Source organism: Parastagonospora nodorum (genome assembly GCF_000146915.1).
Source record: "Parastagonospora nodorum SN15 chromosome Unknown scaffold_20, whole genome shotgun sequence".
NCBI classification, from domain to species: Eukaryota; Fungi; Ascomycota; class Dothideomycetes; order Pleosporales; family Phaeosphaeriaceae; genus Parastagonospora; species Parastagonospora nodorum.
The window spans coordinates 439,095-465,750 of NW_001884568.1; the positions used below are offsets into that span (position 1 = coordinate 439,095).

Genomic DNA, 26,656 nt, shown 5'->3' on the forward strand with positions numbered 1-26,656 from the left:
CACGATCGTCCCTCGTAAGCTCTTAAGAGATCCCACCTTCCACCACTAGCCTCTTCACCCTCCACCTCCCACCTCGCCCTCCCCTCCTCCTCATTCGCCCGTCCCTTTCTTGTCTCTTCCCTCCTAAGGCGAGCTCGCAAAAAAATTATATCCGCCTGAGACTCCTCTTTACCCTCTCTTTTGTTCTTCTCTTTCGTTGATACCCCGTCCCACATAATATCGCACCGTCTCGCGCACACACCGACCAATCACAATGCCGATCCAATTACTACCCGCATCGGCTGCGGCCTTTGCGCCCCGATCTACCGTCAACGTGGTCCTCAACTCCAAGGTTGAGCCATGGTTAACCCAGACCCTGAAGAGAGTCAACCGAGTCAAGCGACCACTCAACAGCGTACAGCAACATTCGCGGTGCTTGACAGAAACACTCTCGGGTCCCAACGCCATGTGGTCATTGTGCTCCATCATGGTTCCGAAGGCCCCGGATTCGGAACTACGCAAGGATTCCAACCCACTGGTCGAAGCGCTGTTCAACTACCAGCTAATCCACATCGAGGCCTACGTCGTACACGTCGACATGGTGTCACAACATGAGGTTGCATTCAAGCTTACACCAGAGACCATCGAAGCGCTTATCGAGTACCACAAGGACATCTACTCGGTCGACGTGTCTGCCAGCACATGGGAGTGGGCCGAGAAGGAGCAGCAGCTCAAGAAGCTTCAGGACAAGTTCGTACAGGCGGTTCAACCCGTTACGTGTTCCGCACTGGTGTACGGGTCACTCGAAGGACTTGAAGAGGATGGCGCAGGAGAACTACTTCGAGGGGACGAGGAGAGGACGTCAAGAGCGCCATTATGGGATTGTTCCTTCCCCTTCTGCCCCCACCGCCAAGGATCGTCGACGTTGTCCGACCAGCACCGCTTCTCCCAAGCTCGCCCGGATCTGCAAACTGGTGGGCGCCAACACAGCACATCCCCGTGTCACACGCTGCCCCGATGGACTCATGGAGAGTTGTTCCATCGACTCCCAGCCCGACCATTGGAACTTGCGGTGAGACCCAGCCATCCTTCTGGAGCACCATGGGAACCATGGGCTTCGAGGCTATCCAGCTGCCGTCGCCCACGCCATCCTTCAGCCAGCCATACAACTGCACGAGTCCATACACGTCAAGTTCGTACTACAGCCCGCCACCGGCGTCGGCACCGATCCCTGCCCTTCCTCTGCCGAGTGTGCTGGCCCAGCAATGCGGGTCAAGCGCGGTGCACGGAGGGTTCGGCGGATTCGGATGGGACACGGGATTCGCACCACAGTACGCAGCGTTTGTATAAGCGCAGAAGTGATACTGTGATACCTGCTGTCTCTCTCACCATGTCGAAGCTGGGAAGCGTGGACCTGGCCAGTCCCCTTGCTCTTCCTTTGGGTTGCTTGCGCACCAACCTCATGCTACGCCGACACGAGACGAATGCGATATGCACGACATGATGTTCACACCGTGACATCATGACACCAACCACGCATGGGATGGAGTTATCATCGATTTTAGCGAGCGTGTTTTTTTCCTCTCCTCTTCTCTCGTACATTTTCCTTTGATACCTGGCTCATTTTTTGTCATTTTCCAGCGAAGCGTTTTATTCCCTTTGTCATCATCATACCATCGGCCAGACCGGGTCTTTCTTTTCTCTTGGGTTATAGCATCTCTGGGAGGCACTGCATGTCGGGCATTTCCCTGCGGTCAGAACAAGAAAGACGGAATAACAGCCTCACGGCTACGTGGCGGGTACACTCGGTTGGTTTTTTGTTTTTAATGTCGTTTACGTTGGGAGTGGGTTGCTATCTCTTTGCTGAGCACCTGGCATGCCAAACTCATCATGAGATACGAATCACGTTTCAACGGCCGCACTCAGACTGGCATTGAGTGTCAGCAGGACATGCTGAGCGGCGACGACAAAAGTTATACACGGGCATCTGGTATGTCGCTGTAATAGCTGTCTCTGTGCACAAGGCGGAGCGGGTCAAGGGAGAGAGTGGGACGAAGGTCGAGACAAGGGCACGCCAGCCGTGCCCCCTCACAGGAAGTGGTCCTCTGCTTGCGGAGCAAACACGCCTGCGCACCTCACCGCTCTACCTCTTTTCCCCTGACATGCGATGCTGAGCGCCAGAGACTGTAGGTTCATCTGCTACACTTCGAGCTAGTCTTTGAAGAAGCACTCCTCTGGTAGATCCGAGGACGTGAATGGATGCTGGCACGAAGCATGCTTCACCCAAGTACTTTAAAGTTAATTCAAAAAAACACAATTTTTACAAGCAAAGAAGAGGTCGAGTTTGACACGTGAGATGAGGCGATGAGCCAAGTGATGGTCGGTGGACCTTGAAAGCAACTTGTCCAGTCGAGCGGCTCGGCAGATCAGAGCCCATGGCGTCGGTACTGCATGAGTCGAAGCGATTTCTGGGGAAGGAAGGCACGCACGCACGCACGCACATCACAGCACATGGCGCACATGGAGTCTATCTTGCAGTCGGTTCAGCAGAGACTCCGTGTATCCATGGTGTGATTATTAGTAGACGGCGCCGCGGGACGGTGACGATAGCCGGTAGATGGTAGGTGGTAGACGGTGCGGCGGGCGGTGCAGCATAGCACGCACGCCTTTGTGCCAGGCACATGTTTCGCCGAAGCTTGTCCTGGAGACGCCGCCTTTGACCTGGGACGAAACATCTGATTGTCACGTCTCACGCCGCAGCCGTGCATGCGAACGTCTGTTCCATCGATTCTTGGGCATAGTCTCTTCGTCTTGACCTTCTCGTCTTCATTGCGCCCGCCTGCCCGCGCACCTGCATAGACAGAGCTGCACCCCGCCGCCGCTTGTCTTCCGCGATGCGCATGCATCGTCATAGCCTGGTCTGATCACTCGCGCTACCATGCCCGACAGTTCTTCTGTGAGTCGACTCCGTTGGAGGTGCAGTGCCGTGTGCAGTGCATGATGCTGCGGCCAGCGACTGACACGGCTTCCCTGCACGTATAGGACCCCGAGCCGTTCCTCTCGTCGGCCCTGCGCCAACTCGAAAGCCCACACTCGGACATCCTCGACCTCGCCGCCACGCTCGGCACCCACAGCGACGACGGCGAAACCGCTGCCGAGCCCGACTACGACCACCTGCGCGCCGAATACTGGCGGCGCGAGCGACAGGTGCAGGACCGCCTGGACCGGTCACGAGAGCACCTGCGCCTGCTGGAGCGCCAGCGAGACGACCCGGACCACGGCGACCGCCTGCGACGAGTTATGAGCCGCCTCAGCCGCCTGGAGGACTCCAACGCCGCCTCGCAGTATGGAGACCGCGTGCCCAGCGCCAACAGCCTGTATGACTGGTCGCCCGCCACCGACGCCGACGACGACGAGCTGGACCACATCCTCGACGAGCTGCGCCGCGACCAGCCCAACACGCACCCGGACATCTTGCGCGTGCTGGGGCGCTCGCAGCTCGAGTCGGAGCGCGAGCGCGTGCGCTCCATATCCACGCGGCTGAGCTCAGAGCGCGCGGGCGGGGAATCGCTGCGGTCGACCGCGATACTGCAGAGTGTGCGCCGCCACCCGCGCTTCTCGGCGCGCAGAGAGTACCTGTCGCGCTACAACGCGGACCGCGACAGAGACGCCAGCAGCCGCCCGAGCCAAAGCCAGCACAGCGAGTCGCAGGCGCGCTTCATGTCGGAGAGCGCCCGCCAGATGGCCCTGCAGCGCCTGGCCGCCAGCGAGAACAGGTCGCTGGACCGCGAGCGAAGAGACATGCTTTCGCGAGCCGACTCGTACCGGCGCAGCTACCTCGACCACCGCACATCCAACTCGCCGCCCGCCGCCTCCCCGCTGCTCGAACAGACGGTCAAGTACCTCTCGCGGATACGCCATGCGGAGACGATAGACGACAGCCTGAACCATGCGCTGGCTGCGGGGTTCCTGAGCAAGGACTACTTCTGCATGCAGTATGCCGACTTCCTGACAGACACGGCTGCAATACCGCCGCCAGCTGAGACGTCGTGGCTGGCACCGGGCGCAGTGCTCTCAGGGTGCCAGCACGCTACGAGCGTAGCAGCCACAGTGAACGCGACCGCGCCGGGGACTACGTCAGATTCAACTCAATGGCGCTTCTACGACGCATCCAGTGGGGCCGCCCTCTCGACCCTGCCTCCGCCCACGCGGCCCTGGCTCGCAAACAGCTACTCCACACCCCGAAGTCGAACCTCGCAGCTCTCCCCCGAACCCGTCCCCGCCCCCGCGCCTGCCCAGCAAGACCGCTGGCCCGTCAAGGTCACCATTCACGCCGTCGACTGGGCCAAGATGACACTCAGCGCCACCATGGAAGCGTATAACGTACCTTCGCACCCGCACCCGCACCAGTCCCTCGTCTCCCAGCAATACACGCGCACATCCTCGATAACAACCTACCTCGAGGGCGAAATCCTCGACTTCAACCAACACACCCTGCTGACGGAGAGCTTCAAGAGCAACGTCGCCAACGACGCCATGTACTGGCGCAAACTGCCGCCGTTCTGCGACATGAAAGAGGATGACGTTGTGAAAGCCCTGACGAGCAGGAAATGGTACGACTCGGTCCTCAACAAGGAATACATCCTCATGCGCTGGAAAGAGCGCTGCTTCGTCAAATCACTCAATACATCCGCCCCGCCCCCGTCCTCTACCACACACACGCACAACGCCTCCGACTCGCCATATAGACTCGTCCGCGACCCCAACACAAACGCGCTCAATGTGGAAATCTCGACCGACACTGAACACGCGACGTTTGATGATAGCGGGTGTGGCCTGACGATTAGTGGATTCTACTATGTCTGTTTGAGGAGGAGCGATGGCGCGCTCCAGGGATTGTATTTTGATCCGCAGAGTAGTCCGTATCAGTGTCTGGAGTTGGAGAGTCGGAGGGGAGGGGCGGTAGGGGCTTGGGAGTTTAGATAGGGATGGGAAAGAGGAGGGAATAGTTGCATATATTGGCGTTTTTTTTGGTGCTTGGGACCGCCCATTGAGGCTTTGTTGGTTTTTGATTTGGAAGTGAGGTTTATACGGGATTAGAGAGACGAGAGAGAATGTGTAGATGAGTAGAGTCTGGAATATCAACCATGCAAGACTATTTTACATATCATAGATGATTTGCAACGCTCATTTCGTCTCATGGGGCGTTGAAATGTCGTATTTCGCATTTTCCTGCGATATCCCCTCCTCCCCTTGTCTATCCTGCACTAACCACCGCTTCAGTACACACAATCCTTCGAGACATGTCTACACGCTATACACGCCTGGCGTCAGGTAGTAAGGCTGGAACTTGCGCCAATGAGATGGACTGGATTATCTGCCCCGCTTCCGCATGCAGCAAGCGTCACCAACGGCGGGCACTGGAGATGACTACAGGGCGCGTCTGGGAGTCACAAGTAATTGATGTGAGAGAAGAGAGAGGTATATATAAGTCGAGAAAGTGGAAAGTGAGAGGGACATCGGACCGATCTCTTTGTTACTCACTATTCTTGTCGTCGTTGATAGAAGCGAGAAAGAAGGAAAGAAGAGTGCAGGAAAGAAAAGTAGGAATCATGGCAGCTCCAGAATATCCCAAAACTCCCCTTAACAAACTCGGCCGTTTACCAGCCCGCGGTCAGTCAACATACCTGCCTGAGTTGTTGAAGACAATAGTTGACAAGATGAGATTACTAGGAAAATACGACTTCCCAACGATTCACGGCCTGGTCAACTCCTGCCCCGTCTTACACGTCTCATTCAACGACCCGGAGCAAGACTTCCCCGTCGTCCTGCCAATGCTAGGCTGTACCGGAAACTTCGAGGTAACGTAGCATGAAGGAGGAGGAAGGGAGAGGAAAGGGAGGCATCTGGGCTGATAGGGATCTAGGACCAAACCGCCGACCCTCTCATAACCGCGCAAGACATATACATCCACGGCTACGTGTCCGCGCGCTTATTCCGCCAAGACACCAACTCCACCACCTCCTCCACCCCAGGCCTCCCCATCACCATCTCCGCCACTTTTCTCGACGGCCTCGTCCTCTCCCTCACCCCCTTCCACAACTCCTGCAACTACCGCTCCGCGCTGGTCTACGGGCGCGCCGCGCTCGTCACGGACCCCGCCGAGGCGCTGTACGCCATGAAACTCATTACCGATAATATGCTGCCGGGCCGCTGGGAGAAGAGTCGCGTGCCGCCGACGGATGTGGAGTTGAAGAGCACGGGGATTTTGAGGGTGCGGGTGGAGGCGGGGAGTGCGAAGGTTAGGGTGGGCGGGCCGAGTGAGGATCGCAAGGATTTGGATAGTGGGGAGTTGAGGGGCAATGTGTGGACGGGCGTTGTGCCGTATTGGGGGACTTGGGGGGAGCCGGTTGAGGGGAAGGAGAATGGGAGGAGTGAGGTTGAGGGGTATATTGAGCAGTGGAGACAGAAGGAAACAGCAAAGGCGAGGGGGGTATGCATTGGACGCGATAGAGATGGAGGGTAAGAAAAAATGATCCAAGGAGGGGGAGGGCGGCGGGGGAGGGGTGCATACTTCACTTCCAGGCTATGAGATGAGCTGCCGCTAGCTTTAACACTCAGTAGTCGTCAATAACTAGTGTACTTTTTTTTTTCCTTTGCGAGACATGTTATGCTCATTCCACAACCCTCCTCTTCTTCATCCCCACCATCCTATTTCCCTTAACATCCCTCCCCTCCTCAATATTCAACAACGCCTCGCGCTTCTTCTCCGTTACAATCTTCAGCGCGTCCCGAACAACCCTGCCCTCTACACTCACCCCCTCCTCTTCAAACTCGCTCATCTTGCCACCCACCCTCTCTTCAATCGCTAACACCAACTCCACGTCACGCTGGCCAATGAACGTCACCGAGTTACCAGGCCGACCAGCACGCGCCGTACGTCCCACCCGGTGGATGTAATCGTCCGGATCGCGCGGGACGTCGAAGTTAACGACGAGCCCAACTTCAGGAATGTCGAGACCACGGGCCGCGACGTCCGTCGCGACAAGGATACGCGCAGCTTGAGCACGGAAACGAGCGAGGTTGGATATGCGGTCTTGCTGTTTGAGGCCGGAATGCAGGGCCGTGACGCGGTGATCCAGCATACGCAGCATGTACTCCAACAGCGTAGCCGTCTTTGTGCGATTGCAGAAGATAATCACCGATTTGGTCAGATTGAGCGGCGTGAGGAGGAGCACATGCAGGTAGCATTCCTTGTGCGTGACGGGAGTTTGCAGGTAGAGTTGGCTGAGCGATGCGGGGGTAGCGAGCGTTTCGGTGTCGACTTCGCATACGAAGATGGGGAGACGACCAGGTGCTCGTGGTTGCGATTTCAGCGCCAGGACTTCGGGGGTGACGGTCGCGGTGAATAAGAGCGTTTGGCGTTGTTCCTTGGGCGGGAGTACGGAGAGGCAGGTTTCGATGTCTGGGATCATGGAGCCGCGCCCGGGGGCGAGGAGCCGGTCGGCTTCGTCGAAGACGACGAAGCGGACGCGCCGGAGGCCGCAGATGGTGTCTTCGCCAGAGGTCTTGATGTGCTCTGCGAGACGACCTGGGGTAGCGATCACAACGTGCGGACGAGATGCTAGAGCGATGGCCTGTTCGCGTTGATCGGAGCCACCGGTCACGAGGATGGGCTTCATGGATTGTGGAGCTGATATGGCTTTGACCTGTTCATAGATTTGTATGGCCAGCTCGCGAGTGGGACTGTGGTCGTATTAGCACTTGCAGAGAAACGTGTTTAATTGACAGCTTCAGACAATTTCTAAATATACCTGGGCATATTGATTGTAGTTCGAAACTGTCAAAACTCAGGCGACGGATATACTCACGTGATGATCAAGCCAAAGATTCCGCTCGGATCCTCTGCCCACTTTTGAAGAATGGGAACCGAGAATGCGACAGTTTTACCCGTACCCGTTCTCGAACCACCTATACAGTCGCGTCCCTTGAGGATTTCAGGTATACACGCCTTCTGAATGCCGGTGGGTCGCTTGATCTCCATGGAGGCGAGCGATGCCACAAGCCACGGCGCAACATCAATGGAAGCAAAACTGACTTTCTCCTTGCCATTTTCTTCGGGAACACTAGCTTTCGATACTGCTACTCTCGAGGCAGCCTGATGTCCTGCCCGGTCCTTGGCTGGTTTGACGCGAGAAATTGAGGTTGCTGTAGGTGCTCGGGGTGCTGTGTCGGACTCTGAATCACTCGACGTCTTCCTTCTCTTCCTTGATCCCGTCTGTGCCTCCATAATCTCCTCATCTGAGCTGGGGTAGTCGTTGGCCATGTTTGTTGCAGCGGTGATGTTCTTACGAGTGTCCAAGTAGCGGCTAGGAAATTTTGGACATGGATGCGCTTATCGATAAGCACGGGCCGAATATATTCACTGGCACGTTCTCTTTCTATGCTCCGCCTGTATATCTTCGTGTATTAATATATGCATTATGTCTACTTTTTGGCTATGATATAGTAAACAACAAAACATCATCTCCTTCCATCGCGCTTGTATCTGCAGCACGTTTCGCCACACAAGCACGACTTGTCCAAGCCGGCCCAGTATTTGTCGCCATAATCCACTGTTATTTCGGATCCAGCTTCGATACCTTTACTGACCAGAATCACACGCTGTGTGTCCAGCCATGTGAAGTTCGAGGTTTGTGCATTTGCTTTGCAGCTGTGGTTAGCAAAGCGGGTATAGTTGCCCTCGCGGCCCTGCCAGATCTGATACTTGGCCAGCGGCGTTGAGCCCTCCATAACGTCGAGATGTCGAACTCCATTGGTTATCAGACCCACCAGCTCCCCCACTGCTGTTCCTCTCTCAAAGGCTGTCAGGGCTATCAGACCGTTGTTCTTACCCTCTGCCGTACGGTAGATTTGAACTGGTGGTGGTTTACGTTTGACGCAGCCAAACAGCGACGGGAAACAGAAACAGGCATTCAACTTCGGCTCATCGGACTGCTGCTCGTTGCAAAGGGCGCACATGTAGGTTCCGCTAGCTCTTGTGATGGCGCTCTCTTGTGGCATCCAGCGAGGGTCTTCGCAGCCCCACACAGATCCATCAACGACCGATTCCTCGATGTGCTCAAACGAGAAGAACGGATCATGCTCGATGTAGGTCTGTCGAAGTGGTACAGGGTCCGACCCATCCTCGTAGACTACCCACTCGTGAGGGTGTCCCGGGTACTTTAGCGCTTGCGGCTCGCCAACGATCGCCAATAGTTGCCGCCAGTGGGGATGCAGTGTGTCTGCTGCTACCTCCAGTCGGTTACGCAAGTTCTTCAGGCGACGCATAGCTTCTTTGTCAAAACCCACGCGATATTTGCAGAACCGGTAAATGCCCATGCCGGCAAACACTAGTGCCGCCCAGCCTGCTGCATCTTTGACGTCTTTGTATCCTCGCCAGATCGCCATTTTATTGCGGAGCTCTTTTTCTGACCAACCAAAGTCTTGGCAAGCTTCCATGAAGACTCCTTTTCTGTGCTTCGTCGAGGATAGTTCTGGATGAGCGGCAGTTCTCGCCTGGACTTGCTCCTCGAACAGCTCTGTCCATCGAGCTTGTACGATGATTTCGATGGAACGACATACGCGACTGGCTTGTGTCACTTTGCGGCAGAATACATTCATTTGACTGAAAGATCCGCCGCTAGGCTCAGTCGTGACGCTGAGAGCGACAGGTGCGGCATCCATTGGCGCATGACGCACTACGCTCGAAACGCTGTTTGGTGCTACCTGGAACTGCTCAAATATTGCCTGAGGGTCCAAGTTTATTGATCCATGCACCTGACACAGGGGAGATAGTCAGTCTCGCGCTTCATCTGCAGTGCAATATGAGAGTTCTTCATACCTGCTCCCAGATGCCGATGATCAACTTATCTAAAGTAGAAGGCTGGAAAACAAACTTCTCTGAGGCTACCTTCCTCCGCTTCGGGAAAGTGCGCGAGTCGACTTGCATCTGCCGCTGATTCTCGCTAAGGTCCTCTCGAATCAATTGGCTGTTGGCCACGCGAAGACCGCCTGTGCCCTTCCTCGAAGCAGTCTGCGCTGCTGCATCGTCCTGCAAATCATCATCGTCATCATCAGCTGATTCCTGATCGTCCCGATCATGCAGAGCCTCAGCGTGGGGAGTAGCAACATTGCGGGTTACTGTGGGACTACGTGACGGTTGAGGAGTCTTCATACCAGTCAGGTCCAGGGTTCGCTGGACTCATGTCAGCTTAGTTTCTCATACAGATCGAGCGTTGCGGCAGCGCGTGTAGCCGCAGTGTGAAGTAAGCTAGCATCCTGGCCGTACCCGCAGTGCTTCGTAGAGCACATGTAGCTCCGAGAGATGCATGCTTGTCACACTGCAGGAGTCAATGCGCTCGAGTTATACAGGAGTTCATACTCGACTTGGAAGGAAGAAAACACACGTACCGAAGCGATCTTTTCAGATCGGGACGCAACCGTACTAACGGCACCAGCATCTTCGATGAATGCCTCGAACCGAAGTATGGGACGATCAAGACTATCAATCTGAGGCCACGCAAGATTGAGATTGGACCTTGCAAGGTGCTCTTGTATCGCGCGTCCAATGCATTCCGACAAGCCCTCGATGCCGTCAAGCGCGGTCATTATCGTAAAAGATGCAGTTTTGACCGCATCCACAGAACTCTCGTTGAGCCTGAACAGGCGGGGCGCGCGTGGTTCGGAGATGCCACGCGTCTAAGCTATTGGGATGATGATCGTGCCCAGCGCAACACATGCATGGTGTGGAACGGGCCGTTTGCTAGGGACTAACGACAGATGTCGCGTGAATCGGATGGAAGGAAGAATTATCAGTAGACAGTTTTGAGGATGTCCAATGTAGTGGGGCGGACTGAATTGACGTCTGAACTTCGAAGTGGCACCGCAGAAAGGCCGACGAACCAAGGGTCATGATGCGCCCTAATGTCCACGCGAACACTAACCACAACAGCGACAGCGACAGCACGCAGGAAGGTCGACGAAGTAGGAACTCTATAGCGCCTTGGCTCATAGGGTACAGCTACTGTCAAGCCATTCAGTCCCGGAATTCTCTCCATCTCCAACAGGTGCCGCAAACACGATAGCTCTGGCTGTAGCGTCATGCAGGTGGACGTGCATGCCAGCCACCTAAGAAAATGGAGATAGACGATGTACCAGGGAAACCATGAAGATTGTCAGAAACAATCGCACAAGTCAATCCTCGAATTGGGAGACTAGCTAGAAACCTTTCTGCCCATCGATCGACCGTTGCTGCTCGGGCAGCCAACTGGAGAGATTAACGGCAGAGAGCAAGGACAATCCTCCGACAAAAGTCGATGTGGCGCGGGCGCTAACCAGAAAGACGTGCAGCGAACTGCATCAGTCATCCACGCTTTCGAACATCACCTGCACGTCATTCTCGTCACAACTGCGATTGTGGCTGCAGTGAGTCTATGCCACGATAACAATGAGGTCTACTATGTGTCTGGGATTAGAAATGTTTGGATTTACTTCACTTGCAGAATCCGAATCCGACGCCTAGTTAGAACTGAGGTGTTCACCGGCGATCTGCTTCACTAGGGTGGAGTCAAAGTACCCACATCTGCCAAGGAGCGACCGCCGCTGTCGACCGTAATGACCGCAGTCTACCAACCTGGTTGCGCAATCTGGTTGGCTTGGTATAAGAGAGCAGAATGCTCAGGGTTTAGAGCAGGACGGTAATTCATTGGGTCCGCATCGTGATACCCGCGCCTCTGCCGTGCACAGCATAAGCTTATATCCGAGCGTTGTTAGCGATTCCTCTTCTTTTTGTCCGTTGTTTACATTCGAAGCGTTGTACCAGCAAGAGCAAGATGGGAGAAAAGGTGATGGATCCTGAAGGGAATGGCGACAGGCTAGACAGAATCAAGACGACCGAATCTTACACATTTCAAGGCGAAAAAGGCTGGCGAAGATGGCGCATACTTCGTCCCGGACGGGGCATGTACCATGATGTGAAGCGGCGAGCGCCTTACTACTGGAGCGACATTAGAGACGCGTTTACGTACCGAGTGTTCGCAAGCACTGTTCGAATGTACTTTGTCAAGTAAGCTCTATCCTCAACTATAGTGTACCTCTCGCTAACGAGTTCAGCGTCCTACCAGCCATTGCATTTACTCTCGACATGTACCGACGCACAGGCGGCTTCTTTGGCATCAATGAAGCCTTGTTCTCCTCCGCACTGGCAGCAATGGTGTTCAGTCTTCTATCATGTCAACCACTCACAATTGTTGGAGTGACCGGACTGATCGCGTTGTTCAATTACACCATCTACGACATCATCCAAATGCACGATCCCACCATCTACCCTGCTTTTACAGCATGGGTAGGCATCTGGGCCGCCATCTTCCATTGGATAGTATCTTTTGGAAATTACTGCGACTACATGGCCTACGTTACAGACTTCTCGAGCGAAACGTTTGGCCTGTATGTAGGTATCATTTATTGCAGTACGTGTACTCCCTATCCATAACTCAATCTATGAAATCGTGACTGACATCATCCATAGTCAAGGGCGTTGAAGAACTGGTCTATCTCTTCGAACCTACTACGATCGCAGGCGGCTACCTCTCCATCGTCATCGCTATTCTGTATTTCGGCTCCGTCTACGGTCTCGAGAAGCTCGGCAGTAGCACACTCTGGAAGCCATGGGTCCGAGGCATACTCGCCGACTACTCCTTCGCATTCCCAACCTTCTTTTGGGTCGGATTCTACTGGTTTCCCGGTCGACTCGCAAACACAGAAATCTATCGCGTACCGACGGTTGGCGCATTCGAGCCGACTCAAGCCAGAAATTGGGTCATCGACTTCTGGAACCTGGATGTGAAGTGGATCTTCGTGGCGGTGCCATTTGGGTTCCTGATGATGTTGTTGTTCTACTACGATCACAACGTGTCCTCGCTCACGGCTCAAGCACGACAATATCCACTGAGGAAGCCTGCTGGCTTTCATTGGGACTTCTTTCTTCTGGGATGCACTTGCTTCGTTAGCGGCATTCTTGGACTGCCTCTGCCCAATGGACTTGTGCCGCAAGCTCCTGTGCATACCGATTCTCTGACTATCTACGAAACCAAGCTGGAGATCACTGAAACAAAGGATGGTGGAGATATCAGGAAGCCAGTGGTCCACGCGACAGCAGTCGTGGAACAGCGCGTCAGCCATTTCCTCATGGGTATGGCGATCTGGGGGACCATGACTGGACCACTCCTGACAGTTCTGCACATCATGCCCGCAGCAGTCTTCGCCGGTGTCTTCTTCGTTGTTGGTGTAAGTTTTGTGTTTTTAGATTATACCTTGTCCAATACTGACTCTTCCAGTGGGGCTCCATCGAATCCAACGGCATCCTCGCAAAATTCATGTATCTCATGTCTGAACACCGCTTCATCCAACGGGACAACCCGCTCAATACCGTCTCGCAAAAGAAGATATGGCTCTTCATCGGCATCCAAATCCTCGGCGTTGCTTGCACTGTTGCTATCTCACAAACCATCGCCGCAATCGGCTTTCCCGTGCTTATCATCGCGCTCATCCCCATTCGCACGTTCCTCATGCCGAAGTGGTTCACAGAACACGAACTCAGCGTCATGGACGATCTGACTGCGACGAACCCTGCGGTGCTTGTGAGCTTTGGCGGAACGCCGTCGGGCATGAAACCCGTGAAGGAAGAGGGCGTTGATGATCTTGGAAGACTTGAGGCGACACGAACGGGGTCACAGCATAGCGAGCAGAGCGCAGTACGTCAGCGTGCAGGAGAGCTCGCGAGATAAAGTTGTTGGCGGCATTTTGCTTGATCAAGCTCAAAAGGCGGTGTTGTAATCAATGCGACGGACAAAGTCCAGGCACAAGACGTATTGAAGGAGCGTCGTTTTATCATAGCCGTTTATCGATATACCGAATAGATGCAAGGTCTCAAATTTCAACATAACTTTAAACCGATAGTAGTATAGGTGGCCTAGTCTAGCCATGGAAAGAAAGCGGCACTTAGCAATATGAGGCTACTGTATCTTGAAAGACATATCACTCGCAATCACAACTGACAAGCTTTCACGTGGAAGTCTTACGCTTATCATCTTAGTCTGATGTCATTCCTATCTTCTATTCGGGGTATCAATCGCTCTTATTACATCCAAGCACTTTTCTCCGCCTCTGTTCAACCATTACTGCACCGCCATCCAATCCTCTTCATCCACTGTCCCGCGCTCAACATCCTCAACCCGCACACACCCCGCCGTCTCCGGCAGCGTAAATCCGACAGCCAAACACACCCGCTTCTCCTCACACTCGTCGCCCTCGCCCTCAGCAACAACCTCCGTCATACCTGTATCTAGTTCTAGATTCCAGGTCTTACAGCCAACATCGCCGGTCCAGATGGGGCTCATCTGAAACAACTGCTTGACACCAAAATTCACTTTCTCATTGGAAAAGAGCTGGGAAAGTTTTGCGTCGAGTTGGTCGTACCACTGGACAGTCGCGCGCGTCGCATCTGTTTGCCAGGATTTACATATACCCTGCTTTACGAGCGCGCGGCGGGCTTTTTGCGACATTTGGTAAGCAAACGCGAGGTGATCACCGGCTAATTCCTCGTCTGTAAAGGCGTTTGAGTGGCGGCGCTGTGGTAAGACTGCATGCGCTTTGTCTGTGAGTGCGTCGACGCTCTGGCTGACTTGGTGGAGTGTGGGTATAGAGAGTGAGGGAACGTAAGACATGGCTTTGTCGTGCATGGCGGGTACATCGCTGCCTTCGAACGCGCGGTTCAGGCGTTCTTGGAAACATTCAGATGCTGCTTCCGCGGCGTTGGTGAGTTTTTGACGAACTTGCGGCCATTGGAATGCGTCGTTAACGGACTTCGCAGTGGCGCTGGGGTGCTTGAATGTGTCTGCGGTAGTGGTGCGCCAATCGCCATTGAGCTCTGTCGGCAAAAGAGTGGATGTCTCTGGAAATGTGGACGAGTCCCAGGAGAAGTTGGAAGCGATTGATGGGCTCTTCGAGGGCGAAGTCGGAGCGCGCCCCAAAACCTACCCACGAAGATGCAATTTCACTCATTATAGAACCAGGCGGTGGGGATGCCGGTTGACTGATTACTGCGCGTCTGAAAAGCGGCATACCGAAGGTGTGTGGTATTTTCGTAGTGATGGGGTGAAGGAACTTTGGCAGCATGCGCGCTTGAGTTGACACTCTATCGATGGGTAGAAAGAATTGCGGTGCGTAGAAGAGATCGTGAAATTAGTGTTCGTGCGGTAGGAAGAATTGTAAATGTATAATGTTGAAATTTTGGCGCTTAGTGAAGGGCGTTCGTGCGCTGTGTATATACAATGACATCACATGGTTGTGCGTTTGCGGTGCGGTGAATGAGCGACGCCATGAACTTGTCAGTATAGACTTTGACGAGAGGTAGACAACGCGAGTGGCGATATGGGATAGCAGGAGCCTTCGGTGACGGTCCTCAAAGCAATTGCGGTGATGGACGGAAAGAGAAGTCGACACTCAGTACGTCTGTAAGGTGCTAGAACACAACAGATTGGGCAAACCTGAAGAGTGTTTGGAACCCTTTCACACACATTGTCCTTGCAAGTAAGGCGTCGGGCCTTGGAAAGGGTCAGTACACATCAAAGAGGTTGAGGTTTTGATCGGACATAAACAAACACTTTTGAAACAAAAATGACGATCAAAAGAAGATGATGTCACAGCATCGATATTGCGAAGGTCTCAAAGTAGGATCTATGAATTTGAACTGTTGCTAACGAAGAAACAAGTAGAAAACCGAGGTTCTAGCAACTCTCAAACCTCGCCACGAATCGAAAGGAAGGACGCATTACACTTCCGAATTTTCCTGCACCCACTCATCCAGGTTTCCAGTGTTAAGGATCGGGTGTCCATCACACTACTTACAACATGTCTCACATGGAGCTTGGTCGTGTGCCATACTCTGAGAATACTGTGCACTTGTTGATGTGGGTAGAATGTCCGTTCTCTTCGTTGAAGACGTTGCAGCCATACACTGCGGCGTTTGGTGGCGTGTACACTGGTCGTAGTTAGTCGAGGTTCCGAACTACAGATACGTCCAGCTTACAGTGAAGTGAGACAGCATAGTCGTTGGGATCGGGGTTAGAAATGCGATGCAATCCAAGCTTGTCCGACATGTAGGTGACTTGGTTCTCCCCAAAAGTCTTGTTTGATAGAACCTGCAGTGGATGGTCTTCGGCATTGTTGCGATCAACTGTTGGCCATGCGTAGCGTGTCTCAGTAAGACTGCCCTTAAGGATCTTCATGATACAGTGTGCGTTTGCATGACTGCATTCCGTCAGTACAATTCTGGCGTATTAATAGCGTACAACGCTGTGGTTCGCAAATTTCTCAAAGATAACAAAACACAATAGGCGAGTATCGAAAATTGGCGGTCTTACCGTACCTCCTACGCTGTAGACGCATCGATCGTATGATCGGCAGCAAAAGCCGCTTCGTCACGTGGAGTCAAAAGCCAGAGTGTCGAGGATGTTGAGCCTAGCTCGGTGTTTTCGTGTCAATAAGCGGTGTACAAAGAAACTTACTCGTGAATAGGGCTGGCGCGCCCTGGCGACCACACCAAAATCATCTACCAAAGTCAGCTTCTCTTTGCCAGAATCGATGCAATTATAGTAAATAGATCGTACCAAGTTACTCTTGCCATTGCCCTTGTCCACCAAGTTGCGAGTATAGGCCATGTTCGATGCCGGGAAGAAATACTTTGACCACTCTGACTCATTGGAAACATAGTCCTGCATCAACTGCTGGAGCACTTTCTCGTCCACATCTGCAGAGTCGATCCCTGAACAAGGTCCTAGTTTCTCACTGAGAGCCTGAACAAGTGATTGAAATTTATCCTCGTGGTTGGTGATGCCCGGCATGATGTTTTCTGCGCTGAGACAAGGTGCGAAAATCAACGGGATAAGTCGTGCTCGAGCTGGAGGTACAAAGATAGCTTAAGTATGTATGAAGATAAGACCGAACAAGCAGGTTATCAGCAGGTGGAATGCGCGAACAAGATAACGACACGTGAATGCAAAAAAGTGTCACATTATGTAAGTTAGTCGCCGAGACTGCGCGTGCTATTCGCTGCTTCACACCGAAGGTCGAGCCACATGCATGTGTCAAACCTACTTGCCCAAAGGAATGATGCCGTCTGCGATGTTGTGTAACGGTCGTCGGTTTCCTTCGGAAATGTCGGAAAGGACAGCTTGGTGCAGGCAACTTGGTCTTCTCTGGGCATCACATGATATGCAGGGCGATTTAAGGTTGCTCCGATCCGGCGAAACGATTCGCCGGACCCCGCCCGCGTCATTGCATATCGAATTTCTCCATAGTCAACACCAGAATTACCACACCCATCTTGAAACACTGTCAAGGGCAGAACATCAGACAAAATGGCGACCACCGTGGACAAGGTATGTGCGCCCCGCGCAATTTGTACTTCAGATTGCTGACGTGATTGCCAAAACAGATCAAGGACATCGAGGCCGAAGTAAGAGACCGCATTCCCGCAAACGCATCGATCGCGACTCACATCCCTGTTCTAGATGGCCAAGACCCAGAAGAACAAAGCAACGTCTTTTCATCTTGGTATGAACACCAACTATGAATTGTATATCGATATGCTCATACCAGGCCAGGGCAACTGAAGGCAAAGCTCGCGAAACTCAAGAGAGAACTTCTTGAGCCGAGCAGTAGTGGTGGTGGCGGTGCGGGTGTCGGTTTCGATGTTGCTCGTACTGGTGTTGCCAGTGTCGGCTTCATTGGCTTTCCCTCGGTGGGGAAGAGTACGCTCATGAGCAAATTGACGGGACAGCACTCGGAAGCTGCCGCATACGAGTTCACAACGGTACCGCACCCATGACAAGAGCCACGAGTGGTCTACTGACTCTTGCATAGCTTACCACGGTACCAGGCCAGGTCATGTACAACGGTGCCAAGATCCAGATTCTCGATTTGCCTGGTATCATTCAGGGTGCCAAAGACGGCAAAGGTCGTGGTCGACAAGTTATTGCAGTCGCGAAGACATGCCATCTGATCTTCATCGTCCTCGATGTGAATAAGCCTCTGACGGACAAGAGCGTCATCGAGAACGAATTGGAAGGCTTCGGCATCCGTATCAACAAGAGCCCACCGAACATTGTGCTCAAGAAGAAGGACAAGGGCGGCATCAGTATTACCTCAACCGTCCCCCTGACGCACATCGACCATGGCGAGATCAAGGCCGTATTGAACGAGTATCGTATGGCAAACGCAGACGTTGCTATTCGATGCGACGCCACCGTGGACGATTTGATCGATGTCATCGAGGCGAAGGGCCGAAGCTACATCCCCGTCATTTACGCGCTCAACAAGATAGACGCCATCACGATCGAGGAACTTGATTTGCTGTACCGTATTCCAAATGCTTGTCCCATTAGTTCCGAGCATGGCTGGAACATCGACGAGCTACTGGAGCAGATGTGGGAGAAGTTGAACCTCGTGCGCGTCTACACGAAGCCAAAGGGTCGCATGCCCGACTATACTGCACCGGTTGTCTTGCGTTCCACGGCGTGCACGGTCGAAGACTTTGTGGGTTAATAGTACTTTGGCGTGGCGATGCATACTAACAGAAGCAGTGTCATTCCATCCACAAGACGATTGTCGATGATTTCAAACACGCCATTGTGTACGGTAAATCGGTCAAGCATCAGCCCCAGCGTGTGGGTCTTTCCCACGAGCTCGCCGATGAAGATATCGGTAAGTACCTTGCACCGACATAAGGCCTTTAGTGGAGCGCTCCTACTTACCGGTCAACCAGTTACCATTGTGAAGAAGTAGACGAGGTCCTGTGACGTGAGATCTTCCGGCATGCAGGGTTCCGGCTTCTGCGATACAGAGTGAGTGGAGTGATGGAAGGCTTTTGGATGGCTGAGCATGTCTTACTACAATACGATTGCTAGGGCTAGGCTTGACTTGAGGATACCGAGTAGCACGCGGCTCGATGCCGACTTCGCAGCTCAGATTGGCCGCTGCAGCCGTCCCAATAGCACTGCTTCGGCCTCAGCACGTACGCTTACTTGGACAAGACCGCACTCGGCGCGGATCATTCGCCAATCCACATTGGACTGTGGCGGTCCGTTGCCGTCCGCGAGCTATCAGCACGACAAGATGGCCTTGCTGCCGCGAAGGCGCAACGCGGAGTGCAGACGTCCCAACCACGAGGTCGCCAGTGTTATTGGAACGGTGTCAGCTTTCTTTTCCCATACCCATATTGTTTACTTCGGAATGTCAGGGAATAAGATGAGACGATCACCATTGTCTGGCCCAATTTTTCATGGCGTTGGCTTTTCTTATTGGCTTTCTAACGGGCACAGTGGTCAACTTCGGAGAAAACGAGAAAAGGCGACCGGGGGCGTCGTCCTCCTGGCGACTCACAACGCTCGCTGCGAGTTGGGCGCTAATTTATTATCGCTCCTGGCTGTGAGTGGCTGTTCGGCAGAACCTAATGGGTGCTTGATGGCTCGCGTCTTTGTGGGCGCGATTATTGCAGCTTTCCGAAAGGGTTACAGCCGTGGACAGATTGTGCCTCTCTTTATGCAGCGGCGACTGATTGACGTGCGATGCAGGCTCGTGGGAATCGCCACCATGTCGCGTACCTGAGCAGCAAGCAAGTCCCTTGGACACATCGGGCGTGGCGCCACGAGTGCACGGCAACGGCCAGCAGTGCCAGAAGTGCGCCGGACGCACGGGGCGATGCCAATATAGCGCGTCCACTCTGACCATGTCCGTTTCGGGTGGCATTATATTAGCCGGCCGCAGAGGTGCAAAGGCGGTGCAAAGGCCTTGATGGGATGGGTGATCCTATCCGTCCGCCTTGACATCCCATTTGCCGCAGCGCCAGACAGGCGTGGAGGCGTGCGCCGGGGTGTGCTCTTGAGCTTGAGCCAGGCGGCCGCATAATTCTGGCCCGCACAGCTGCTAGGGGCGCATCCCCGATGAGACCCGCTCACGCTAAGCCCAACGTCGTCGCTGGTGTTGCTCGTCGCTTGGCCTGATGGCGTCCAGGATTCACAGTGCACACGCCAACAAGCCAGTCTCTCGTCGGCACGCTTGGGCTCGAAACAAACAGGCCCCTCTCCCGCAAGCTGCAGCAGGCCGCGCCCGCATCGCACACACCAGGGCTTGTACCAGCGTCCCCAGACTCTCTTCAAGTACGCGCTGCAGACCCGCCGCGCCAGGCATTTCCCTGCAGTGCCTGTCCCTCCATTTGAGTTCGTTGCTTTGCCGCGCTACTTGATACCATTCGCTTTGGACCGCTGTCATACTACAGCGCCTTTTGTCAGCCCAAGCCCCGTATTACTGCGGTACATCCATATCCTCGTCGCTGTCGTTTCGCTTCAGGATCCAGAACATCACCTTATGCATGCATGCGCCCGCCCGGACTGAGGTCACCGACGTTCCCAGGCACAGCAACACCGCAGTGCAGATGCCCGCCAGAGAATCTTCTCTACTTTGTATCTGATACGGCCATCTCCTCCTCGCACGGTTACAAGACTCCAATTTGCTCACTGACGCTTCGACATGAGCCAGCTCCAAATGGACCACGACCAACACCATCACCAGGATCATTTTGATGACCACAATGCTTCATGGCACGACAACACTGGATACAACCCTCACCATCAGTCTCCAGTGCAAGACTACAATGGCTTCAACAGCTTTGCGCCGCTGCCTATGGAGCCCATGTATGGAACTGCTATGCATCCACCACCACACCATCCACACCCAACGCCTAGAACTACCCACCCACAGTTACAGCCCTTGATAATGCCACAATGGCCGAGTATGTTGACTAGCCAATCGACATACCAGCCCTCCATCTTTCCCTCTGCACCAGTCCCAATAACGCCGGCTTCTGCGACTCCAGTGTCAGCAAGCTCGACTCATTCACGCACTTCATCGACGCCTCGAAAGACTCTCACTGATCAGGATCGTCGACGGATGTGCCAATATCACGAAGAGAACCCAACTGTCAAGCAGACTGAGATCGGAGGTATGTCTGCATCTGTCCTTGTGTGATAATGATCGTATCGCTGACAGTGTCACTCAGCAATGTTTGGTGTAGAAAGAAGGTACCACAGCATGCTTCTATGTATCTTTCCGTGCTGACTCTCATGTGTAGTACCGTTTCAAAAGTGTTGCGCCAGAAGGAGAAATATCTCTACCAAGATGACGGGAGTCGTTCACCTATCAAAAGGTCGAAGGGCAAGTTTCCAGACATCGAAAGGGCGCTTGCAAACTGGGCGAGGAACCACCAAAGACAGGGTCTGCCACTCAGCGATGCCATCATCCGAGATAAGGCCCGATTCTTCGCTTCGACCGTGGGTAACTCTGACAGCCACCTGAAGGCAAATAGCACCAGTTGGTTGGAAAAGTTCAAGCAAAAGAATCATCTCATGGGAGCGAGATCGAGGAAGGGCTCGATAGCGGAGGAGTCCGAGGGAACATCCAATCCGGCGTCGAATGTGCAGACGCCGGGGGCCGTTTCGCCTACATCGCCTGGCGGGGTATCGCCCTCCACTACAGCCGTGACAGCCAAGAAGAGCACAGAGAACCTCAAAAGCGAAAGCCCTGATACTTACGACTTTACTAATCAACGCCGACCTTTTCATTCACAAAGCAGCACTTCTTTGTCAAGTGTCTTCACTGATACTGCGCCCCCGTCCTCTTTCTCAGCCGGTCCGACGAGCCCTAGTTCCCTGTCATCTCCATTCTTCACGCCAGACTCAGCATGTGGCCCCAGTCCGTTTATGGGACGTCAGGCTGCAAATGGACAGCCAGGTAGTAACAATTTCCAGCGACCACGCAGCCAGACGTTTCCCTTGCTAGTTGGCGTCGAGCAGTACATGTCACCACCAGGCTCTTCAGATGCACTGACACCGAAGTTTGTCAGCAGCGGTGCCCTCGACTCTCCCATGACAGAGCTCCCTGGATCATTGGCTGCGATTGATGAAGCGATGTCAGTATCGCCTACGCAGACTCATTCGATGCAACCGCCACCTCTTCCAATGGCTCACAACGACGAGAAGAGTTCATCCAACGATTCCTCGCCCATTACACCTTCGCAAGAAGAAGCCGCACGCGCGCTGGAGCTCGTTATGAACTTCTTTCAATCCCAACATGCCGGGTTCGTGGTAGAGCCGCAGGAATACGTTACTATCGGGAAGCTGATGGAGAAGCTTCGAATCAAGAGGGGTTCTGAGAGCGTGCCACCGGGCATGCGCCGCATATCAGAGACGGAGTTCACGCTCTCCAAGCTTGAGGGCGTGGACACCATCCATTGATGCACGACCACTATGGGCCTTCAAAGATGAGAGAAGGATCCGCCTTACGATACGCTTTTCTGGCCTATCGGACTGTGCATCAAGACGCGATGCAAGTCTCTACATTTGAAAAGGATACAAAGTCTGTCTGGAAACACAACCCAGCATACATCTCTGGCTCAAGAGAGTGATTTCACAATATTTGCATTTCTTCTGTCTCTCTGCATCAGCATACTTAGCATTGTTCTTCGCTTATTTCTTATGCATCACGGTTTGATTTCTTTTTAATCCCACGATGGTCGACTATACCCCCTTTTCCGCGCGCACACATCATCATGCTACTTGTTGCATCCAGAGGAAAAGACTGTAACCGCTCGCGCGGGCCACTAGTACTTGTACGCTTCATTTCCCGTTTTGTTTTTCATACTTCGCCGTCACAATCTTGTCGCGACCCTCATGGGCGGGCCTTCTACGGTGTTGAAGTGTCCAATGCCTGAAACGAGCTTATTTGGGTTGCGTTTCTTGTACGCTCCTTGTCACCTATATGTGGATATGATATAGCCTTAGGCGTAGTCTTGCAACATAGTCTGTGAGACGCAACCGAAGAAATGACAGCTTTCCAGTTACGCGATCTCCTGCAGTGGTTTTGCATTGTGCATTGATCTGGGAACATTGGGAGTAAGGGATCGCCCGAAGTGGTCATGTGGTGGTGAACGCATGGTACTTGCCGCTGTCACTTTTCGGCTCATCGGCAGCGTAACAACATGTCCTTGCACAGCATAGCACAAATGAACGCAGAAACTATGCATGTCGAATGAAAAAGCAACAAAAGAACCATCTTTGGACTTTTGTCTGTGTCATTGTGTTCAACTAGCACACTCCAGACGTCCTCATCAACATATACCACAGGGAACGGTGAGTCTCAGGATCAGCGTCGTTTGGCAAAGCTCAAACCCCGCCGCTTCGGTAAGCGAGGCCGCGCAGAAGCCCGCTCTGCAACATGAGCACAGTTCAACATCACGATCAGCATGGGAGCGTCCATGACGACACAGAACAAAGCCCGATTCGAAGCAAGTGCAAAGCTGAATCCACACTGCGTTGAGTCTGGATGGCATTTTCTCCTTCCCGACATCCCCGGCGTAAAACACGTCGATCGGCACGCGTCTTTTCGTAGGGCTTACCCGATTGAGACACGTTCGTTTCGGAAAGTTTATTGGCGCCGGTCTGGGCTGAGGTGAAATCCTGGGTTTGAATGCTGACGAGGCATATGCGCATAGATGTAGGGAGATTACAGTATGCTCATGGACATTGTTGCACATGGAAATGGGGTGCGGACGCTCAATGTACGCTTTTGTAAAGCAATGCATACACATGAAAAAGAAACAAGCCTTGTTGAGTAAAAACGGTCCATATTCGCTTGCGTTCGCGAGCAAAGAAGCAAACAAGCCACTTAATTCCCGCGAAAATAACGCCGCGAGCCGCGTGCTTACCACTCTCGGCACGACTCCGGCCGGTCGCGAGCCTTTCCTTTGTCTTCCGCACTTTATCAAACTCTCGCGTTACGGGCCGTACCGACCAACCCTTTTCCAAAGAAACACATCCAGCTGCAGTTGCCGAAAGCCGCGATCAGCAGCGAAAAAAATGCAGTGTGACTTATGTAGGAGTAGGGCGTAAGTCTCACAGCATTGTTGGTTCATGGGACGGGTAAATTGGGTGTGAGATCTGTGCCGCTTGAGATCGCAAAGGCAAATGGGTGATGGCTCGAAAACCGTACGACACGAGGGTTTTTTTTATTATGTTAATGATATGTGTGTGGGAGCCAATGGGGGCGCAGGACTCGCTTGGGGGCGTGGTCTTTGGTGCGATGATTCGGGCCGGTGAGGAGATGGCGAAGGTTATCGTTGCTGCAAGTGTAGCGCAAGAGCTAAAATAGTGGACGTGCGACTCTGACTGACTGTCTTGGGACGGGCTTATCGCGGGATCTTCAAAATGTGAGGGTAATAGACGATGCAAAATGGGTTGGTATGTGCGCTTGAACAGGCTGCTGGAAATGGGCAATGGTTGTTATGATCGCCTTTCGTGGAAGACGATGCAGACGTGAGAATGTTAGTGTTTGATGTTCGTGACGAGGAAAAGGTACCTGCGTTAGTCTCCACGTGACTGATATCGAATGCCGTGTAACGCGGTACGGGTGGAACCGCTAGCTGATGTTCTTCCAAAGTTCGAAGGTACAGAGAGAGGGTACGTCCTAAAGGTTGAAGTCTTCGTGCTACCAATATCTAGCTGTAACACAGCACTCAGGTCCCGCACTTGCCATGTGTTCGGGCTCGAGTGCCGAAGTACAATTTATTGATATCATATTTGCTTCCGGGCTGTTATCGCAGGAAACGTTAGTGGCCAGATATTGCCAAGCCGAAATCCCCAGCACGTGTCGAATGCCAAAAGGTATGCGGATAACAAGACATGCTCACGAACTACCCTGCGATTTTGCGAAACGCCTCTGGTGTAAGTGAGTATTGCCCACGCGTTTTGTACCTGATCCGGCCCTGTGAGACATGTCTCGTCCTACAAGTTCGTACGACGAGTTCGTCATACCTTCAGACCTGTTGGATGTCTCCGCTTATCTTCGCCATACTTGCTATCCATAATGCTGCTTCCCGCCTGTCAGACGCATACACCCCATACACCCGTGTCTGTAATACCCGTAGTCGAAGGCTGACAGTGGAGCCATGTCTTTACCGACAGGGAGCTTGTAATAGCTACTGTGTGAAGTTAGTTAATGTCAGCTGCGGAGGTTGAGGGCTCGATGCGGCATGCTGTACGTGCCGCCACAACCGCCGGTGACATCCGTGAAGCTTCTGAAGCTTGCATTGACGCGTACATTGAGTTTGTCACACATGACCTCTTCTAGTTGCGTTGTCGTAATTGCTTGACCGAGCATGAACGATGACCTATTGGCAATTACAGGATGGTCGTCGCGAGGTAGCGCCTCACTTTGTTTCCAGGGTGATGTTCGTTCCACCTCTCCGCAAGGATGCTCACAAGGATGATTAGCAACACGATGATTTCCCTCTAAGGTTATGTCTTGCAGCGTCGAGTCAACTACCCCGTGTTCTTTGGGCGTCAACATGACGCTTTCGGCATCTTGTCCGTTGTCCGTGAAAAAGTCGCGAGGCCCCTGAGTAGTTCGCATGGAAGCCTTGTCAATGTCTGGATCAGCGCGTGGGAAGGGAACCATGTCAATGAGGCGAACACTCCGGGTGTACATAAGACACTGATTATAGATGCCAGGGTTCTTCGCGAGGAGCTCTAGCGTTCCTTCCTGAACAATGCGTCCAGTTTCAAGAATTGCCCTAGGGATCCATGGTTCCCTGCGTAAACGTGGTGGGGGCTGGTGGGGGCCAGTGCGAGCTCAGGATTAAAGTTCAACGGGTATCCAGGGTGTTGACTCGATCTTCGGAGTTGGATGGATCCTGAGATGGGGGCCAGCCGCGACCTTCTCTACGCACGCGCCCTAGTTGCGCGCGGTATTCGACACGATGTCATCGCATGTTGAGGAGTAAGGCTCTCGTCTTCACAATGAGCCTTAGTACGGCGCAGCAACCCTCTTGTTTTCTCGCAACACGATGCCCAACCAATTGAGCTTTGAAACAGTTCGGCGGCAGCCTGCATGGCCTCAGGCACACATCGCTTGCGATAAGGCCACATTCTTGAGGCGGTGGCGTGCGGGGTACTAGTGAACTTTTACTGCCACCATCGGTTCTGCAAGATTCGGTCCTGAAACATGATGCAGAACTAGACGTGGGTGGATGCAGATGGTCCTTCTTGCACGTGAAAAACCATGGAATCAGAGGTCGCAATCCAAGGCTGATTTCGGCTGCAAAACCTGGCTGTGAGACTGCTTTGACTTACACAACTTGGCGGTGGGGCTTAGGAACCTGCGGAAAGCCTCGCAGCACGTCAAGTGATCTTCCGAGCGTTGCGCCCACGTCTTAATCGACTTGAGCGGACATGGTTGATTGTCACGAGTGCTACTGTGTGTAGTGTGGTGCCCGTGAATTCCTCCGACATACTTTAGAGTCCTAGGATGACAAGTACCGAGTGAACGGAGTTAAGCATCCACCGATCGGTGTCCGGTACTATGCCTTTTGAAGGCTGCCGCTTAATTGGCAATGTCGACACCTGCAGATGGGTACACGATTACCGGCCTGTCTATTTCATGTTGACACGGACCGAGAAGCTCCCCGGAGGCTGATGAAATACAGGATAATATCCGAGCTTCTCTGGGCAGAATGTATCTTGACAAG

General features: G+C 53.4%; 11 protein-coding genes across 11 annotated transcripts; 7 read left to right on the forward strand and 4 right to left on the reverse strand.

The window, feature by feature from the left end:
• Positions 1–76: 76 nt before the first annotated feature.
• On the forward strand, positions 77–1,615 carry SNOG_11801 (hypothetical protein). The gene is made up of 2 exons (XM_001801987.1): positions 77–771; positions 810–1,615. The coding sequence occupies exons 1-2, from the start codon at positions 254–256 to the stop codon at positions 1,327–1,329; spliced, it is 1,038 nt and encodes a 345-aa protein (XP_001802039.1). The 5' UTR covers positions 77–253; the 3' UTR covers positions 1,330–1,615.
• A 254-nt stretch (positions 1,616–1,869) lies between these two features.
• On the forward strand, positions 1,870–2,153 carry SNOG_11802 (hypothetical protein; the record flags this gene model as incomplete). The annotated part of the gene is given in 2 exon segments (XM_001801988.1): positions 1,870–1,969; positions 1,987–2,153. The coding sequence occupies 2 exon segments, from the start codon at positions 1,870–1,872 to the stop codon at positions 2,151–2,153; spliced, it is 267 nt and encodes an 88-aa protein (XP_001802040.1).
• Positions 2,154–2,917: 764 nt separating this feature from the next.
• SNOG_11803 (hypothetical protein) lies at positions 2,918–4,965 on the forward strand (the record flags this gene model as incomplete). Its single annotated transcript, XM_001801989.1, has 2 exons — positions 2,918–2,935; positions 3,022–4,965. The coding sequence occupies 2 exons, from the start codon at positions 2,918–2,920 to the stop codon at positions 4,963–4,965; spliced, it is 1,962 nt and encodes a 653-aa protein (XP_001802041.1).
• A 626-nt stretch (positions 4,966–5,591) lies between these two features.
• Positions 5,592–6,505, forward strand: SNOG_11804 (hypothetical protein; the record flags this gene model as incomplete). Its single annotated transcript, XM_001801990.1, has 2 exons — positions 5,592–5,840; positions 5,906–6,505. 2 exons carry the CDS (start codon positions 5,592–5,594, stop codon positions 6,503–6,505), a joined length of 849 nt encoding a protein of 282 aa, XP_001802042.1.
• A 148-nt stretch (positions 6,506–6,653) lies between these two features.
• SNOG_11806 (hypothetical protein) lies at positions 6,654–10,629 on the reverse strand (the record flags this gene model as incomplete). Its single annotated transcript, XM_001801991.1, has 5 exons — positions 6,654–7,725; positions 7,851–8,348; positions 8,549–9,753; positions 9,863–10,161; positions 10,428–10,629. 5 exons carry the CDS (start codon positions 10,627–10,629, stop codon positions 6,654–6,656), a joined length of 3,276 nt encoding a protein of 1,091 aa, XP_001802043.1.
• Positions 10,630–12,163: 1,534 nt separating this feature from the next.
• Positions 12,164–13,805, forward strand: SNOG_11807 (hypothetical protein; the record flags this gene model as incomplete). Its single annotated transcript, XM_001801992.1, has 3 exons — positions 12,164–12,465; positions 12,546–13,305; positions 13,356–13,805. The coding sequence occupies 3 exons, from the start codon at positions 12,164–12,166 to the stop codon at positions 13,803–13,805; spliced, it is 1,512 nt and encodes a 503-aa protein (XP_001802044.1).
• A 390-nt stretch (positions 13,806–14,195) lies between these two features.
• SNOG_11808 (hypothetical protein) lies at positions 14,196–15,081 on the reverse strand (the record flags this gene model as incomplete). Its single annotated transcript, XM_001801993.1, has 3 exons — positions 14,196–14,356; positions 14,387–15,020; positions 15,058–15,081. The coding sequence occupies 3 exons, from the start codon at positions 15,079–15,081 to the stop codon at positions 14,196–14,198; spliced, it is 819 nt and encodes a 272-aa protein (XP_001802045.1).
• Positions 15,082–15,739: 658 nt separating this feature from the next.
• SNOG_11809 (hypothetical protein) lies at positions 15,740–16,922 on the reverse strand (the record flags this gene model as incomplete). Its single annotated transcript, XM_001801994.1, has 4 exons — positions 15,740–16,060; positions 16,109–16,329; positions 16,587–16,630; positions 16,689–16,922. The coding sequence occupies 4 exons, from the start codon at positions 16,920–16,922 to the stop codon at positions 15,936–15,938; spliced, it is 624 nt and encodes a 207-aa protein (XP_001802046.1). The 3' UTR covers positions 15,740–15,935.
• Positions 16,923–17,438: 516 nt separating this feature from the next.
• On the forward strand, positions 17,439–18,806 carry SNOG_11810 (hypothetical protein; the record flags this gene model as incomplete). Its single annotated transcript, XM_001801995.1, has 5 exons — positions 17,439–17,459; positions 17,516–17,634; positions 17,680–17,893; positions 17,944–18,615; positions 18,663–18,806. 5 exons carry the CDS (start codon positions 17,439–17,441, stop codon positions 18,804–18,806), a joined length of 1,170 nt encoding a protein of 389 aa, XP_001802047.1.
• Positions 18,807–20,528: 1,722 nt separating this feature from the next.
• On the forward strand, positions 20,529–22,975 carry SNOG_11811 (hypothetical protein). The gene is made up of 4 exons (XM_001801996.1): positions 20,529–21,079; positions 21,137–21,158; positions 21,209–21,593; positions 21,885–22,975. Exons 1-4 carry the CDS (start codon positions 20,608–20,610, stop codon positions 22,368–22,370), a joined length of 1,365 nt encoding a protein of 454 aa, XP_001802048.1. The 5' UTR covers positions 20,529–20,607; the 3' UTR covers positions 22,371–22,975.
• Positions 22,976–24,669: 1,694 nt separating this feature from the next.
• Positions 24,670–26,161, reverse strand: SNOG_11812 (hypothetical protein). Its single transcript, XM_001801997.1, has one exon. It carries the CDS (start codon positions 25,615–25,617, stop codon positions 25,132–25,134), a length of 486 nt encoding a protein of 161 aa, XP_001802049.1. The 5' UTR covers positions 25,618–26,161; the 3' UTR covers positions 24,670–25,131.
• Positions 26,162–26,656: the final 495 nt, after the last annotated feature.

What these genes read in the sequence shown, in the direction of transcription:
- SNOG_11811 (XM_001801996.1), top strand. Translation starts at nt 20,608, where the DNA reads ATGAGCCAGCTCCAAATGGACCACGACCAACACCATCACCAGGATCAT. An exon ending in CAAGCAGACTGAGATCGGAG is followed by an intron (nt 21,080 to 21,136) that starts GTATGTCTGCAT and finishes AGTGTCACTCAG; the next exon opens with CAATGTTTGGTGTAGAAAGA. An exon ending in ATGTTTGGTGTAGAAAGAAG is followed by an intron (nt 21,159 to 21,208) that starts GTACCACAGCAT and finishes TCTCATGTGTAG; the next exon opens with TACCGTTTCAAAAGTGTTGC.
- SNOG_11801 (XM_001801987.1), top strand. Translation starts at nt 254, where the DNA reads ATGCCGATCCAATTACTACCCGCATCGGCTGCGGCCTTTGCGCCCCGA. An exon ending in GTTACGTGTTCCGCACTGGT is followed by an intron (nt 772 to 809) that starts GTACGGGTCACT and finishes AGGATGGCGCAG; the next exon opens with GAGAACTACTTCGAGGGGAC.
- SNOG_11812 (XM_001801997.1), bottom strand. Translation starts at nt 25,617, where the DNA reads ATGTACACCCGGAGTGTTCGCCTCATTGACATGGTTCCCTTCCCACGC.